Here is a 15,434-nt window from a genome sequence, read left to right as displayed (position 1 = left end):
AGTAGAGCATTTTCAAACTAATCAAAGAAAGAAAGTCTTTAATGTCTGCATAGCCCATTAGAACTCCTCAGAACTTCAAAATAACTTAGTTTTTTTCCATGGCTTTTATTCCTAAAAGAAGAAAAACCCAATGATCTCTTAAACTTCATCTAGGATCATTTACAGTAATTTAATACAATATAGATGCAGTGGAAAGTTAGCCTGGACAAACTGTAAATAGCAACAGATTTATAATTGTTAGTATAAATTACAGTAAAAATGTAAAGAGTAATTTGTGTGACTGAAATTTGTGATGACAGCCCTTTGGATAGTTTTCACTGAATTTTTCTGCATGCTGAAGGGAAAAAAGGCCATCCAGAGGGACTTTGAGAAGTTAAAGAGGTGGGCCCATGTGAATCTCAGGAAATTCAACAAGGCCAAGTGCAAGGTCCTGCACAAAAACAGGCTGGGTGGAGAACAGTTTGAGAGCAGTCCTGAGGAGAAGGACTTGGGGATGTTAATTTATGGAAATACTCAATGTGAGTCAGCAGTGTGCACTTGCAGCCCAAAAGCCAACCATATCCTAGGCTGCATCAAAAGTAGCATGGCCAGCAGGGCAAGGGAGGTGACTCTTCACTTCTACTTTGCTCTTGTCAGACACCACCTGCAGTGCTGCATACAGCTTTGGTGCCCTCCAGCATAAGAAGGACATGGACCGTTGGAGCTGGTCCAGAAAAGGCCTCAAGGATGTCCAGAGGGCTGGAGCACCTCTAGCACACCTCCTGTGAAGAGAGGCTGAAGAGAGTTGGGGTTGCTCAGCCTGGAGAAGTCTCCAGGGAGAGACCTTGTGGCCTTTCAATAATTAAAGGAAGCAGGGAGTTGGAACTAGGTGATCTTTAAGGTCCCTCCAATCCAAACCATTCTATGATTTTTTTTTTTCTGCTTTTTTTCCTGCACTTCTACATTTATATTTCTGATTAGGTAGCTTTCATACAAATCATACATACATGTTTTGCTGGATTTCATGCGACTGTCTAATCACAGAATTTTATCTTCAGTTTTTCCAACAGAGCAATCGCCATTCATCCTGTATGTTGTGCTTTAAAGCTGTTGGTATAGAGCTAAATTTCCTCTTGTATTTATCATCATCTGCCAAAATGAACTGTTATCCAGAGTATGTATGTGATCACATACAGAAATTGTGATGTTATTATGGTGCTTCATTATAGCCAGAAACTATGAATTGAAAAATTATTCTCTTTTGTTTCAGCTGAACTAGAAAAACAGAAGGGGGTGGTGCGTCCAAGCATGTCGCAGTGCTCCAGTCTGAAAAAAGATTCTGGCAATGGGACGCTGAACAGAGCTTGCCTGGATGACAGCTACGCTACAGGGGAAGGGCTGAAAAGAAGTGCACTGAGCAGCTCCCTTAGAGACCTGTCTGAAGCAGGTAAGCACTGCCTTTATTTCCTTGCTCTGACTACAGCATGCAAAGATGTGTGATTTATGCATAAGTCGCAGCTCACAGTAGGCCTTAAGAACTGAACACTGAAACTTGAGTAACTTACAGTAACACTGAAACTACAAACATTTTTAATAGCTCCTCTGTCATACTTTGTGTTTAATTTGCTTGTTTTTTTTTACCCTTGTTCTGTTGAGCCACAATTATTTGAAAACATTTAAACCATTGTAGATTGCTATATATACTTTAAAAGGAGAGTGAAGACAGTGGAAAAATTGTAAGTGTTTTATAGAAGAAGTGGTTGACTTGCGCTAAGAGTAACCCACTTAGTTTACCTTTCTCTTTTTCTTCTGCTTTGCTTCTTCCCTTGATAAAGTAGGCTTAGGAAAAAAGAAATTGGTCTCTGTGTAATAATTGCTTTCCGTGTATTTTGTGCTCAAGTGTACCTGTGTTACCACACTGATGAATGAAATTGAGTGAAGCCCTACTAAATTCTGTTTAGAACTATATAATTCAGTTATACAGTGCCCCCAATTCTATTTTATTATTTTGCAATTCAAGATAAAGTTCCTAATTCTTGTAAAAGAGGTGATTGTGAAATATTACTGCCCATATAATGAAATAAACCATTCTGGGAAAGAATACTGATATCCCACTAAACCACTCATGTTCCTAAAATTTATTAGCTGATTAATATAGCTAAGGACTGGAAAGGAGTGGTGGTGGGACTTTCTAGCTAAAGAAGAATTAGGGGAAAGTTTGGTATGTGTTATTTTGTGATTTGTGTGTGTAATGCACAACTGCCATACCCATGGTAATACAGGCTACCGCAGGTAGTAACCTTGTGTTTCAATGTTAAACGTGATTCCTGTCATTGCAAGAAGTCACATCTGAACACTATGTCCAGTATTCAGAAAGTACTTCTGGAAGCAGTAGCAACTATATTTTTTATTTTCTTTAGTTCATAGTCTGCGTTGCCTAATCTGATTTGTTCTTTTAATTGCAGTGAATGGTTTACAGTATAGTCATAATTTCAGTACTGTGTCTGTCTTTGGTAGTAGACGCTCTTTGTCTTTTTCTTTTTAATGGAGAAATTGATTCTAGCTGCAATGAATAAAATCGCTGTAAACTAAAATTATAGCCAATGTTTTGTGGGTCTATGTATGTGCATACAAGTATAGAGAGAGTAAGCTCTTTCAATTGTTTTATTCTCCATTTAGACTTTCATCTTCATGCCCATTTGCTTCATATGAAAGACCTAGGGCCTTGATCCACAATGAAGTTGAATATTTTTGCCTGATTGGCTTCAATGGATTTTAGATCAAGTCACTAAGTCTTCACCACTACTGTATCTCAGATTTGAGGATACTTTCATCATCCCTTCTTGTTTTTTTGTTTTTATTTCACTAGAATGAGAACTGCCATATTGTTAAATATGTGAGTTCAGTAGGTACGTTTATACATAAATGTAATTCTTGGTCAATTTTTTTCATCTCAAAGAAATTTTTCATCCCAGACATTTGAACGTTGCCATAAATTTAAATTCATGTTCTGGGTATTATGCAGTAAACAAGTATTCATAATCATGAAAACATCACATTTCAACAGGGCATGCATACATTTAGCATGCTTATTACTGAAAATAACTTTTTTCCATGATAAAATAAAGAAATCATTCACAGACTGCAGGGTTTATCAATGAGTTTGTTAAACCCAACTAAACTTAATTTTAACAAGTTGAGAATTATGGAGAGTTTCTGTTTGGTCTTGTGCAGTGCAACTGACTTGAAAAATGACATGTGTTACTTGCTTTGTTATTTCATATAATAATTTACTGCAATTATACCAACATTTTCTACCTTTTCTCAGTGACTAGCTTGCATATGAGGCTGACTTGGTTTTGATATGGGAAAGATGATTCACAGAGTAACAAATGCATCACTTTCAGTTAGCAAGTTACTGTGTCCCGGAGATACCATATGAGTGCTTTTGTAAAGAGTTGCTGAGTTAGGTTGCCTCAAATCTTCTTTTTGTGGTATGGAGCACAGAAAAGACAAGGAAAAATGAGGAGTGGGACTATTTGGGATATGTATCTTTCTGTAGGATGTAAGTGAATTTTCAAAGGGGTTCTTTCTTATTAAAAAATAAGTTTAATTAATGTTGGAACTCCTTGGTTACATACATTTGCAAGAAGGCAGATAACTACTCATGAACATTGTAAAAGCAAATAAAAACTTTTAAAGATTGATTCAAGGAAAGGGAAATCTGATTGAACAGCATTTTGACTGGATGTGTATATGACAAAACTGTATTTAAAAAAAAAAAAACAGAAAAGTCCATTACTCTCAGCCAGATGTCACAATAGTGAACAGTGGCAGTAGAAACAGACTTTACATTTCTGTCTTGGAAAACTGTGTGAATGTATAAGTTTAGGTCTAATAAATGTTGATACCATAATGATTCTGACCCTTAAGCTGTAAACCATAAGGAAAAACAAGATTTCTCTGTCAGAAAGCGAATGTCAGGAACCACTTTCTGAGGTTAGTCTTCTGTGCGTTTGCCGTGATAGTTTAGATGAAAGTTGTGAAAATGATATGAATGAGGTCCTGATTTTGTGGGTAGTATTGATAGCTGTGGATTGACAGTTACTTCCAAGGACAAAAAGCATAATATGGTAACCAACTGCTCGGAGGTGTGAATGTGTCAGAAGCACTTGTGCTCTATTCTTTCTCAAAAGAAGAGAAAATAGTTATTTTTACTACATGTTCTTGAGCTGTAGTTGAGGAAGAACTGAGATTTTGTTCTGTAATTTTGAATTCTTAATTTACATAAAAATATTTAACAATTAACAAATTCTAATGCAGTCGTAGCTGAGTTTTGTGAAATCTGGTAGAATGATGACCTTTTCACCACTTATGCAATATGCAGTTATTTCATTAGTAGATTTAGAGGACGATGTGGAAAGTGTAGCCATTAAGCACATGGGAAGATTGATTTGTTTACCAAAGTTGAGCATGGATTACTATTTGTTTCTGATTTTGGATGACTTCGGGCTAGTCAATCTGAATGCCAGTAGTTTTTCTGTTCCTGGAGGAGCAAGTTCTTTCACATTGGGCTTACAGCAATGAGCACTAGTGGAAATCAAGCTTTATGCCCCTCACCCTCAATTTTTAAGGCGGGGAGAATATTGCATTGGTTAGAAAGTTATAGTGTACTGATATCTGCACAGATATGCAAGGTGGTGTAATGGTTACTGTGAATATAAATAGTATTTGTTTCATAATCTCCTGAGCAGTCTCAAAACAATCACAGAACAGTAGAGATCACTTTTAAAAGCATTTGCAGTAAAGCAGTCTCAGCATTAAAATAACTCTATCTATATACTTCATGTAGTCTCATTTGTTGACTGTTAACTTTTTAAAATATTTCTTCCTACATTCAGGGGAAAAAGTTTCTCCATTTCTCCCCCACAAACATACAGTTTCATTTATTTATTTTCAGAATAGTTTATTGTAAGTTGTAATTAAAAAAAGATTGTAAAACTTTTCTGCACTGTAATCCCCTTAAAGGGACTCTGGCTTCATGCAATTACAGAATCCCCTAATCTGTTGACTCAATCTGTGATGAGCTGGTGCAGTCCCTTGGCTCTTTTCTCATCTGATGTAGGCAGGGTTACTCGGTTATCTTCTTCCTCCCCCACAGATTTTGCAGCATCTTATAGAACATAGAATACCAGCAATCTTTTCCTCCCTTACCAGAAGAGTTTTCTGAGCAGGGAGAGGTTTTCCCTTCATCTTCCCTTGTTTCTATTGTTCAATTTCCTTTTCTTCAATGGAATAGCAACAGTAATGATCACTATATAATTTCATAATTTTTAATAAAATAGATTTCTGTGAATCAAGGTTTTTTGTGATTTGTCCATGTCAATACCAAATTATTCTCTAGATATATTGTATAAAAACACCTCACAGTGTGTATGGCCACCTTTGTGCCAACAACTTTTTTGTCTTCTGCAAAAGACACCGTTTGCTTTTCCAGTGAAGGTCAGTAAGGTCACATGTAGTTATGTTGTATCCTCACAGTCTGGAACTTAATCAGCATTTTGAGAATAATCTTTTTGAAGAAACCGAGCAATTGTTTTCACAATTGATCTGTGATCACAGAATTGTAGCTGCCTCACACAGAAAACAAGATGAAAATATTTATGTTGCAAAGAGACACTTCTTTCTGAGAAGTGCATTCTGTAGATTATCATTAGAGTGTATTCTTTAGATAATTTTGAACCAGTTATGTTGGTAGTATCCATTATATCTGTAGCTAGGTAGTTGCAGATTCTGCTGCTGCTGTGCATCTCAATTTCACAACCTGTGTAGTACAGTTAGGGTAATGACTCATTGTTAGAAGAGCTGCTAAATTAGTTTGCTTTATCAAAAAGACCATTTAAAACTTTTTTCCAAACTTTTTTTTTAAGACCTACAAAGCCAAATTGTGTATTTTTATTATATCACTGTACTACATTAGCTAATGAATCTTTGTATCTACCATCAGTGAACTATTTGAATGAATCAGAATTGTTAAAATAAATTAAAACCCACACTAAATAACATTCTTAAAAATTTCATGTCAGACAGAATATATTAAGCAAAAGTGATCTTCAGATTTGATAAGCACCACCTTGTTTTATATGACAATACTAAACTATTAAGCTAGTACAGTTGTACTTACACACAATTCTAGCACAGTCACCCTTTTCCTGAAATGCAATTTGAACTGCTACTTTAGAAAGACATTTTTAGATGGTTTGCCATCTCAAAGGCCAGAGTACAATCTGTATAAACATAGACTGACAGGAGAATGCTCTGGAGAATTTAATTAATATCTTTCATATTGTGCTGTAGGCCAATGCGGAATTGAGTTCAATTTGTTTTCAAGAAAATAAACAAAATTTTCTGTGTAGGGATAGTGCCTATCTGTGGGAAGTTACAGGCATTTAAAATAGGATTTTCCATTTGTTCTTGGCTCGTACTTCTGTGCCTTGAAGTTATTCTAAGCAAAAATCCATCTGTCTCTTTCTGTCCATATATACTGCATTCATGGTTATTTCATTTAAGTACTTTCCTCCCGCAATATGCAAAATACTTTAGATTTTCCTGTTTTTTTTTTATTTTTGGCCATATCTAATGACTTATGGCAACTGTCAGTCTTACTTGCAATATTCACTGCTAAGTTCAAAGATGGTTGTCTTTCACTGTTTTTGTGTAAACAAGCAAGAGTTATTTGAATGTTAATCAGTACTAATCCCTCTAGCAGAGCAGAAAAAGATCAAAGCCTGACTAGAAGTGAAAGTAAAGTATTGTCATAACCCTGAGAGGGTCAGTTATGATTTTAATGAGACTAAAACTTGCAGCAAGAGATGTATGACAGTCTGTCTGGAGGGAGTTGCTGAAAATTCCAACAGACATACAAGATGACCAAAACACTTTGACCACAAACACTTTTCCCTGATTTTAATGTCTGTACAGGAGGTTGTACTTGTGAGTAACTCTAAGTGATAATGAGAGGATTAAATGTTGCTGTAGCCCAGAGAGAACAGTAGCTCTTAAGAGAAAGCTGTATTGCAGGGCTACGACCCATGACTAAATATGTCAAAGTTGTGTTCATAGATCCAATAGTCTTGGGTTATAATCTTAGATCATACTGATCCATAAGACTTACGGATGTTCTGAACTTGTCTCTGAGAGGACTTGTCAAAAAGCAAAGGCAAACCTCCCAGGAACCACTACCAAACCACTCCCAAAGTTCTTCTCCTGAACTATCTACGATATACAACAGATATTCGGGGTTTTGGGCTTCTAAAGGTGCGGATGTGTGCCTCGTAGGGTCAGTGATTCTGAAATTCTCACATTCCTCTCCAAAATCACCTATAAGAGTAGGAAATTCTGAAGTCAGCAACCTGCCAGTATAGAGTGGAGATTCACTGATACTTGGCATTGCAGGAAAATAGCTGTACTGAGAGAACATATGTATCTAAAAAGATACAGATTTTACAGCAGCTTTGAGAACCTGGCTATTCTTCAGAGATTAGCATTGTTTATAGACCTTTCCAGTAAAGTATTTTGAAACTTTCCTAAGCGATGCTCAACAAGACATCTTTTCAAAAATGCCTAATTCCACTACAGCCATGGCTATTCTCTCTCCTTTGAAATGAGACATAAAATCTGGGATCCTGTGTCCTATATATGATCATTGAGGTATTTTGGTTCTTTAGGCAAACAGCCTGGTATGTCATGTGTAGCTGTAGGAAAATGACTTGGGCAATCTGAGAGTGTTGAAACAAGCAACAGGTCCATCAAACTTAAATGTAAAGCACTGCACAGCTAAACAAACAAAATCTAGCCATAATGTCATGACAGATTCCAGTTTTATTTATTAACCAAAAATTAAGTTTAGTTTCTTTTAAAACATCATGAAAGCAGATTATATGAAATCCACTGAGGTTCGAAATTGAAATGCTGAAACTGATGCCACTGGCATTCCCCAACAATGAAGTTCAGAATCTGCCAATATTAAATTATACATTTAAGCTAATACCACCCCACGAATATATATCAATGCTACAGGTCTTTAAAGAAAACTTCATAAATAATTAGATACCAGGAAATTGAACAACTTAAAATTGTTGTTGGTCAACATCATGACCGTACTGCTAAATATAGATGTTAAGATACATGTGTTTTAGGAGTTGCACAAATTGCAGTATCACACCCCAGTACTTACAGTTGATTCACAGCAGAAATGCCTTCTAGGTTAAAGTCAGGTACAGAAACTTAAATTAACTAATGGCCTTAAAAATGTAAGTTTCTGCCTTAGTAGCTATTGTACCAGTCCAGTGCAGTGTTAATTCCCCTGCAGCCCCCCAGTAGCATTTAGAGACTCCTCTAGCGATTCAGGGAAGCAGCTGTTTTTCACCCGGGTCTTGTCTCAGTCTCTAATCTATGGTGTTGCATGTCCTGGGCAGGCAAGCGTGGGCGACGCAGCAGTGCAGGATCGCTAGACAGCAATATGGAAGTAAGTAGGAAGTTACTGATGTCTAGCTGGATGTGATGATGTGCATTTCAAACCTTTCTTTTATATACATATTTTTTTGCTCTTTTTTCTTCTAACATATAACCTGCCTGCCTCAAGTAAAATGCATGCCTAGGCTACTCACTTTGTATTCTTCCAGCTTAAAAAGCACTGACAGCTTGTTTTAGACCAATGCCATTTTTGGTTTGAGCTAACCTTGTTCCCTTTGTTCCTGCAAGCATGGTTAAATGAATATGATGTGTCCTTTTGCCACCATTTCAGTCTAGTCCCAGCTTAAAAGCCCACTTGCTCTTTGTTACAAAGTACACTGTTCTTGCTGTTTGATATTTAGCTAAAACTATTGATTTTCATGCTCAACCATTCCCATTGCTTATTTTCTAGTTCAGTGTATGCAGTCATGACACCATGGAATTGCACAGATAGGGCATGGGAGGAAAAAAAAAAAATAAGACAGGTTAATTCAATGTGGATTTCATGAGATTTCATTCATCTTCAAACCATTTATATATACTGTTCATGTCTGAATTCAGCTTGCAGATTTTTCTTTTTTTCTTTTTTCTTTTTTTTTGTTTGCTTCAGATAGATTGCAGTTTAAGTCTAGCACACTTTGCATAGTAAATGTTGTGTCCCATATCTCTCTTTACAAAATATAAACCCAAAACTTCCAGAAACTAAATAGATCATTCCAAGCTAAATAATAGAAAACATTGGACCACAGCTCAGAAAGACCAAATCACATAGAAAACTTAGTGGCAAAAGTGATGTGGTTCCATTTAACACATACTTTAGAGGTAGACTTGAGAAGCAGCATTATGGTGTATAGTAGTAAAATACTACTATTTAAATAAGTTTAAATACAGCTTTTGAAATCGGAATTGTAACGTTTGCTGCTGTGTGTTTAACCTTTTAGGTTGAATTAATGTTTTTTTGTTGTTGTTGTTTTTAAAAAAGCAAATATGGTAATTTTTAAGTATTTTAAAATGTATTTTTCATTTAAATACACACTCCTAGATATTTTGTCATGCTACTTTTCCGTGACATTTTTCATACCTAAAGCAATAATAGCTTTCTATAGTAAAGTGTTAATGCCTATAAATGTCCCAAGAAGGGCATGATTGCCTCGCTGGCAACTTAGAGAAGTTGGAAATAAAATTTTCCTAGAACTCTCTAACATATTCCACCCATGTGAGCACTGAAGGAGGAGTTTGTGGGTCAGTGTGAACTTTTTCTTTTAAACATTTTAAAATTTTTTTTAATTTTTATTTCTATTAATTTCTTTTTAGGGGTCCATCATTAGCAGTCCTCACATGCGCCGAAGAGCTACATCAACCCGAGAGTGTCCATCTCGCCCTCACCAGACTATGCCTAACTCCTCCTCACTCCTAGGTTCCTTATTTGGTAGTAAAAGGGGAAAGCCACCTTCCCAAGGCCATCCACCATCTGGCTCATCACAGCAACCTCCACACCCTCCAGTAATCCCACATCAGCAACACTCACAGCATCCTTCTGCCATGCATCATGCAGGGCCAGCTGAGGGACAGACCCAGGCACAAGTACACTCTCACCATTCGCAGTACTGTCACATGCAGCAGAACCCACCACCCTATCACCACCACCACCACTATCACCCTCCCCAGCACATCCAGCACCCACACCAGTATCACCAACACGTGCCCCATTCCCAGCATGCGGCACACTCCCAGCATACTCCTTACATGCAGCACCCTCACGCACAGCATACCCACTCTCCTCATCCACCACTGCCCCCTCCACACCCAGGGCACTCTTCTCATCCCCAACACACTCAGCATCACCATGGACCGCCACCACCTCCGTCCACTTCAGCCAGCACTAAGCCCAAACACAGCGGCATCAGCACAATAGTTTAGAACGTATTGACCCTCTTAATAACTGTAGTTTTAAACACAATTACAAAAGCACTTACAGGAAGCAACAAATAATATTGTCAGTTTTTACCTAGACAAACAATTTAACTGAGTCGTGTGAGCTTAAAGGCTTGCTGATAAAATTAAGTCAAGTTAGTGCAATCAATACTGGTTTCACTTATCTACTCCATAGATGCTTACCATCTGGTTAGTTCTTATTTCCAGACTGCCTTGAAAACATGCTGCTTGCTGAATATGAGTAAAATTACCTTTTACACCAAATCCCTTGACAATTTTACTTGCAGAATAAAAACATAGTCTATGATAAAAGGAAAAAAGTGATACAGAACCAAGTGTTGCATTCTTGCTCTTTTATTGTCAATGGGCAAAAAATAAGTAGACCTGATATGGTTGATGAAAGTACGTAAGTAAACTTTATATAATATAAATATATACATATAAATATATATATATACTGTATAGTTAACATTTGTGCTTGGAAAGAAATTTTTTCAGTCCACAAAGCTAGCAATATAGACTTTACAAGGAATTCCACTTACTTGATAGGACAGTATTATAGATGAATAGCATATGAAAGAGTAGACCAAAAACACTAAATGTTAGAAATAAATTTCAGACATTTCAGTATTTTCATTAGAAGTCAGTCCTCTGGACTTGCTAAGATTTCTAAGCAATCATTATTAAATGTGCCAAGTAACATAGCATTTAATTGTTGTAGTCAAATACTGCTTTGTATAAATCCTTATTTTATTAACATGATATCATATGTAATCAGTATTATAACTGCTCTTCTATTTCAGGTAAGCAAACTTGTTAAGATGCAGTAATTATATGGTAGCAATGTAAGGGATGACCTTTCACCAGTGGTCATCTTCAAGCATTGGTCACACAAATTTAGACACTTTAAAGGCTGTGATAACTGTGAATTTACATGATCCACATTTCTTTTGTATGCATATGTTTTAATGAACACACATGAAGAGTTATAACAGGTGCATGTATACACTGCAAAAACATTCATCTCAAACATGAAAATTGCAAACTTCCATCTTTCTCAGCTACTTTGTTTCCTGTTTACCATAATTTCTTATTTTTACCCCCCTGTTAAGCTGAATTCTAGTCTGAGAGCATTTCCAGGTGGAAGTGCTCTAAAACTTGAAGGTTTGTTTTAGAATTTAGTGTAGGGTTTTTATATATACTAAAGAAAAAAAAAAATCTGTAATTCCATGTAGCCATGCACTAGCAATGAAGTGGCTTCACCATTTTTACTCATCACATTTGTTAGTTTGAAAGTAACCAGCACTCAGCAGGCTGAGTTTATGCTCAAACCCTCACTTTCATAGTCCAGTTAGTTGCAAGACATCACATAAAAACAGGCTGTGCTGTTGTTGCTTATGTGTTGTAATCAGACCATTTGCAAATTGATATAAAATTTTATCCCTAAATCCTGTACAGTTACACATGGCACCTACTTTGTAGTTTCAGCAATTTGAGCCACTGCAAGAACTTTACACCTAAACAGTAGAGGCAAAGGAATCAGAACTGCAAAACTGTACCAGCCTAAAAGCAAACCTTGAAGAGGATGAGCTCTGGAAAAATTCCAGTGTGAGATGGGTAAAAGTAAGAATAGTAGTCAATTTTATATTTAATAATATTTTTTCAGGAATAATGAAGAAATCAGTTAAAGTGGAAAGAAGTTAAAATGAGACTGAAGTGAGAATAAGAGAGTAACCTTCATATTGGCTTGCTCATGGCATCTATAATATTTGGGGTGTGTGTAATTTTTTTTCCCTTTCATACCATTGATATCACAATACCAGCAAAACTGCAAACTCAGCACTTTGTTAACCTCCACAGAGAGCAAATGCAGCAATCTAGAGTTTAGCCTTTTGTTTAAAGCTGTCCACATTTGTTTCCCACATGTGCAATATTTTCCCATTCTGCTCCTCTAAATTGTCTTCATTAAAAGAAAACAAGTGATTGCATTATAATTTTTAAGTATCACTCATACTAGTCTAAATTCTGCGGCTAACCTTAAGAGGGCTCCTACAGGTCCCCTGAGGCTCTGTTCCTTGCAGTTTAAAAAAAATATATACTGTTCTTATAGGGGAAAGTAGAACTGTCTGCATGTCATCTAATGTTATTAGTGTGAGGCTACACTCTACATATTGTATATTTGCAAAATATATCAGTGTTAACTGTTGATATTAGTTGAAGTAAAGTGATAACATATTTCAATATGTAGACTTTTCTTCATACATCTGTACCAATAGTAGAGTCTAATTGTAATTTATAGGTTGTTCCAGAAAAGATAGAGTCATTTGGTTACAAATATCTTTCACAAACTGCATCTTTTGATTGAAATGGAGGTAAGAGTGCTCCTCTTCACTGAGTAGCAGAGACTGTACTTGTTTCAGATGCAGAGTTTTAATGTAAGTAAAATTCACCGTGTACTGTGTAAATGCAGAACGTTCAGTAACAGCTGAGAGGAAAATCTGACTCAAGCTGTGTTACTTAGTTAACAGTGAAAACCTTAAATCTCCCAGATCTGCATTTGCTTTGTTTCAAAACCCCTTTCATTCATTTAAATTAGTCAAATATAAATATTCTATACTTACACTGTAAGCCACATTTTAATGCTTGATCTATGATTTTCCATGTGCAATCAACTAGATGTTCAGAAGAATCACAACTGTGCATGCAAAAAACATTTGCAAATGATTTCATCTGCACGTGGAGAAAGAGTTTGTGCCTACCTTCTAAGGTGCATTAAGTTGCATGTGTAAAATCACAGACTATTTTGAGACTAGTTTAAAAAAAATCAAGATGGTCATATAGGAGCACAGTAACTGTAAACATTATTTCAAAACAATAGGGAGAAACAGTGGACTCGATTATTTTTTTTAAACTGTATTTAGAGTTTTAGTATAACTTCTCTGATTCCATTCTTGGCTAACAATTGCTTAGAACAGTGTGAGTCATGTCTAGAACAGGAAGATGATAGTATTTTAAACACTGTGCAGTTAAAAAAACTAATATATATATTTTTTTCTTTTTAGCCTGCAGGCAGGTATAAAATTGAATTTTTTTTCTCAAGTGCCATTGCCAAATAAAAACTGGTACAGAACTGTGTAAAGTGACCATATTTCTCTTTTCCCATGAAAAAAAATGCGGCAAAGTAGTATTGCTGATTTGAAAAAATGAAAGGGAAACCTAAAGAATGAAGGTGTGGCGACAAAAATCTTTTCTGGGACAACAATTAAATATATATTTGGGGTTTTTAATTTTCTTTTAAGTTAAAAATGGAAATGTGCAACAATGTAAAAACAGAAAACAGAGTTCATCCTAATATAATGTACGTCTTGTATCGCTAAAAAGAAAAAAGTCTAACATACAGTGTAGAATGATTTTCCCATCATGTACTGCATGCAGCAGAAGCCTCTTGTTTCTTGATAAAATGAGCTGAAAGACAGTCAGCAGATATTTAAAAAAATGAATCTCTAGATGTTGACTTGCTGTTCCATATGAAGCTGTGTGTTTTCTGCAGTTAAGCATGCATTTTGCTGTTCCGTTGTAAAATACCATCGCACTTCTTGCCTGCAAAATGGATTATTGTGTATATATTTAAAAGAAAAGAGGAACCAATAACAAGATTAAATTTGGAAAATAGAAAAGGGGGTGGTGAAAATGGGACCAAGTAGGGGGAGTAGACAATTCTCTAAATTGTACATAGCGTGTAAATTAGTATTACTCTAAGTCTGCAGTCACTTGGAGGTTGCCTACAATACCTATCTCCTGCTAGGAACTAAAATCAGCTTTGAGTTGTATTAAACTGTTAGAATTAGGTGTTGAATGCAGACTGTTAAAGACTTCAAAAACAATTACACTTACAAGAAGCTTCTGTTCTGGGGAGGCTTGAGACCCCTTTTGTAACTATGGGGAAGAAAGGAGTGCTTTCATTTTAATATGCATTCTGTTTGTAAGTAGTAACAGACCCTATTGATGTAAAACTATAACTGTGATCATGTGGAGAAATCAAATAAATCATTTAAAACTCTTTGTTTCTCATCTTGTGTAATCCAAGAACTTTAATTATTCAGACATGAAATGAAGGAAATTCCTTCAGGAGCTGTCCTGGACCTGCTGGGTCGATTTGAATTCTGCTACTCTTTTCAAAGGGGTCATGGTTTCTGTCTTCATCTCAAATTAAAGATAAGTTGTTGGAAACAATGGCTGGTACTGTGAAGAGTGTGGCGACTCCTCAGTAGGCCTTAGGGTTTTTTGGTGGTTCTGTGAATATATTTAGTTCTGAAGGTACTGTAAGGGGCAATAAAGAAAACACCTAGATCTGCAGGCAACACTGAAGAGGTTCTTGTGTAATATTTTTGAAAGCATTTTAACATTGAAAAATAGTAACCATATTTTGAATTTTCTTAGGCGTGAGCTGTCCAGCATGTTGGACTGATCCCATTAATCTTTTGGCTATCACATTTCCATAGGAGTCCATGTGCAGATGATTGTCTACCCTTGATTTGTGTTTCAAGTTTGTCCTTCCCAGGGGTATGTCCTTCATTTCCTAAGTGTAATCTACATTCTTGAGATCAAATAAAGAGTATTCATTGCTTCTGTGCACCCGTTGGCAGAGAGCATCATATTTCAGTAAGTGGTGTAATGAGGTAAGTGCTATCTAATTGTACCTGTACTTGTACCTGTTGTGTTTGTTTGCTGTGCCTTAATGCACACCATGATACTTACACCACTAAGCAGGCTTATTTGACTCACGTGATGTTGTACTTCTGCAGATACTTCAGATGATAAACTTTAGCATGTTCAATTGTTTTTATTTTTATTCATTTCCTATACTTCAAATGCATTACAGTGCATCTAATGTCTCAGTTAAAACTAATGCTTAGCTGTCAATTTAAGTGTTGTTTGCTTTTTTTTTTTTTTTTTTTTTTTTTTTTTTTTTTTTTTTTTTGCTATGACTTTTAGGAGATTCTTGA

General features: G+C 36.0%; 1 protein-coding gene across 11 annotated transcripts in view; it reads left to right on the top strand.

Moving 5' to 3' along the window:
- Positions 1–14,488, top strand: part of IQSEC1 (IQ motif and Sec7 domain ArfGEF 1) — a 317,278-nt gene extending 302,790 nt beyond the window's left edge. For 10 of the 11 annotated variants that reach the window (XM_085236057.1, XM_085236054.1, XM_031555538.2 and 7 more), the window contains 3 exons: positions 1,250–1,426; positions 8,457–8,506; positions 9,808–14,488. In XM_085236057.1, coding sequence (XP_085092183.1) covers positions 1,250–1,426; positions 8,457–8,506; positions 9,808–10,413 — 833 coding nt within the window. In that variant the 3' untranslated portion in view covers positions 10,414–14,488. The remainder of the gene's footprint in view (positions 1–1,249; positions 1,427–8,456; positions 8,507–9,807) is intronic. The other variant, XM_085236059.1, reaches the window with a different exon arrangement.
- The last annotated feature ends 946 nt before the right edge of the window (positions 14,489–15,434 follow it).

Source organism: Meleagris gallopavo, chromosome 14, assembly GCF_905368555.1.
Source record: "Meleagris gallopavo chromosome 14, MGAL_WU_HG_1.1, whole genome shotgun sequence".
NCBI classification, from domain to species: domain Eukaryota; kingdom Metazoa; phylum Chordata; class Aves; order Galliformes; family Phasianidae; genus Meleagris; species Meleagris gallopavo.
The sequence above is the reverse complement of the archived record's forward strand: the minus strand, read 5'-3'. Positions and strand labels throughout refer to the sequence as shown.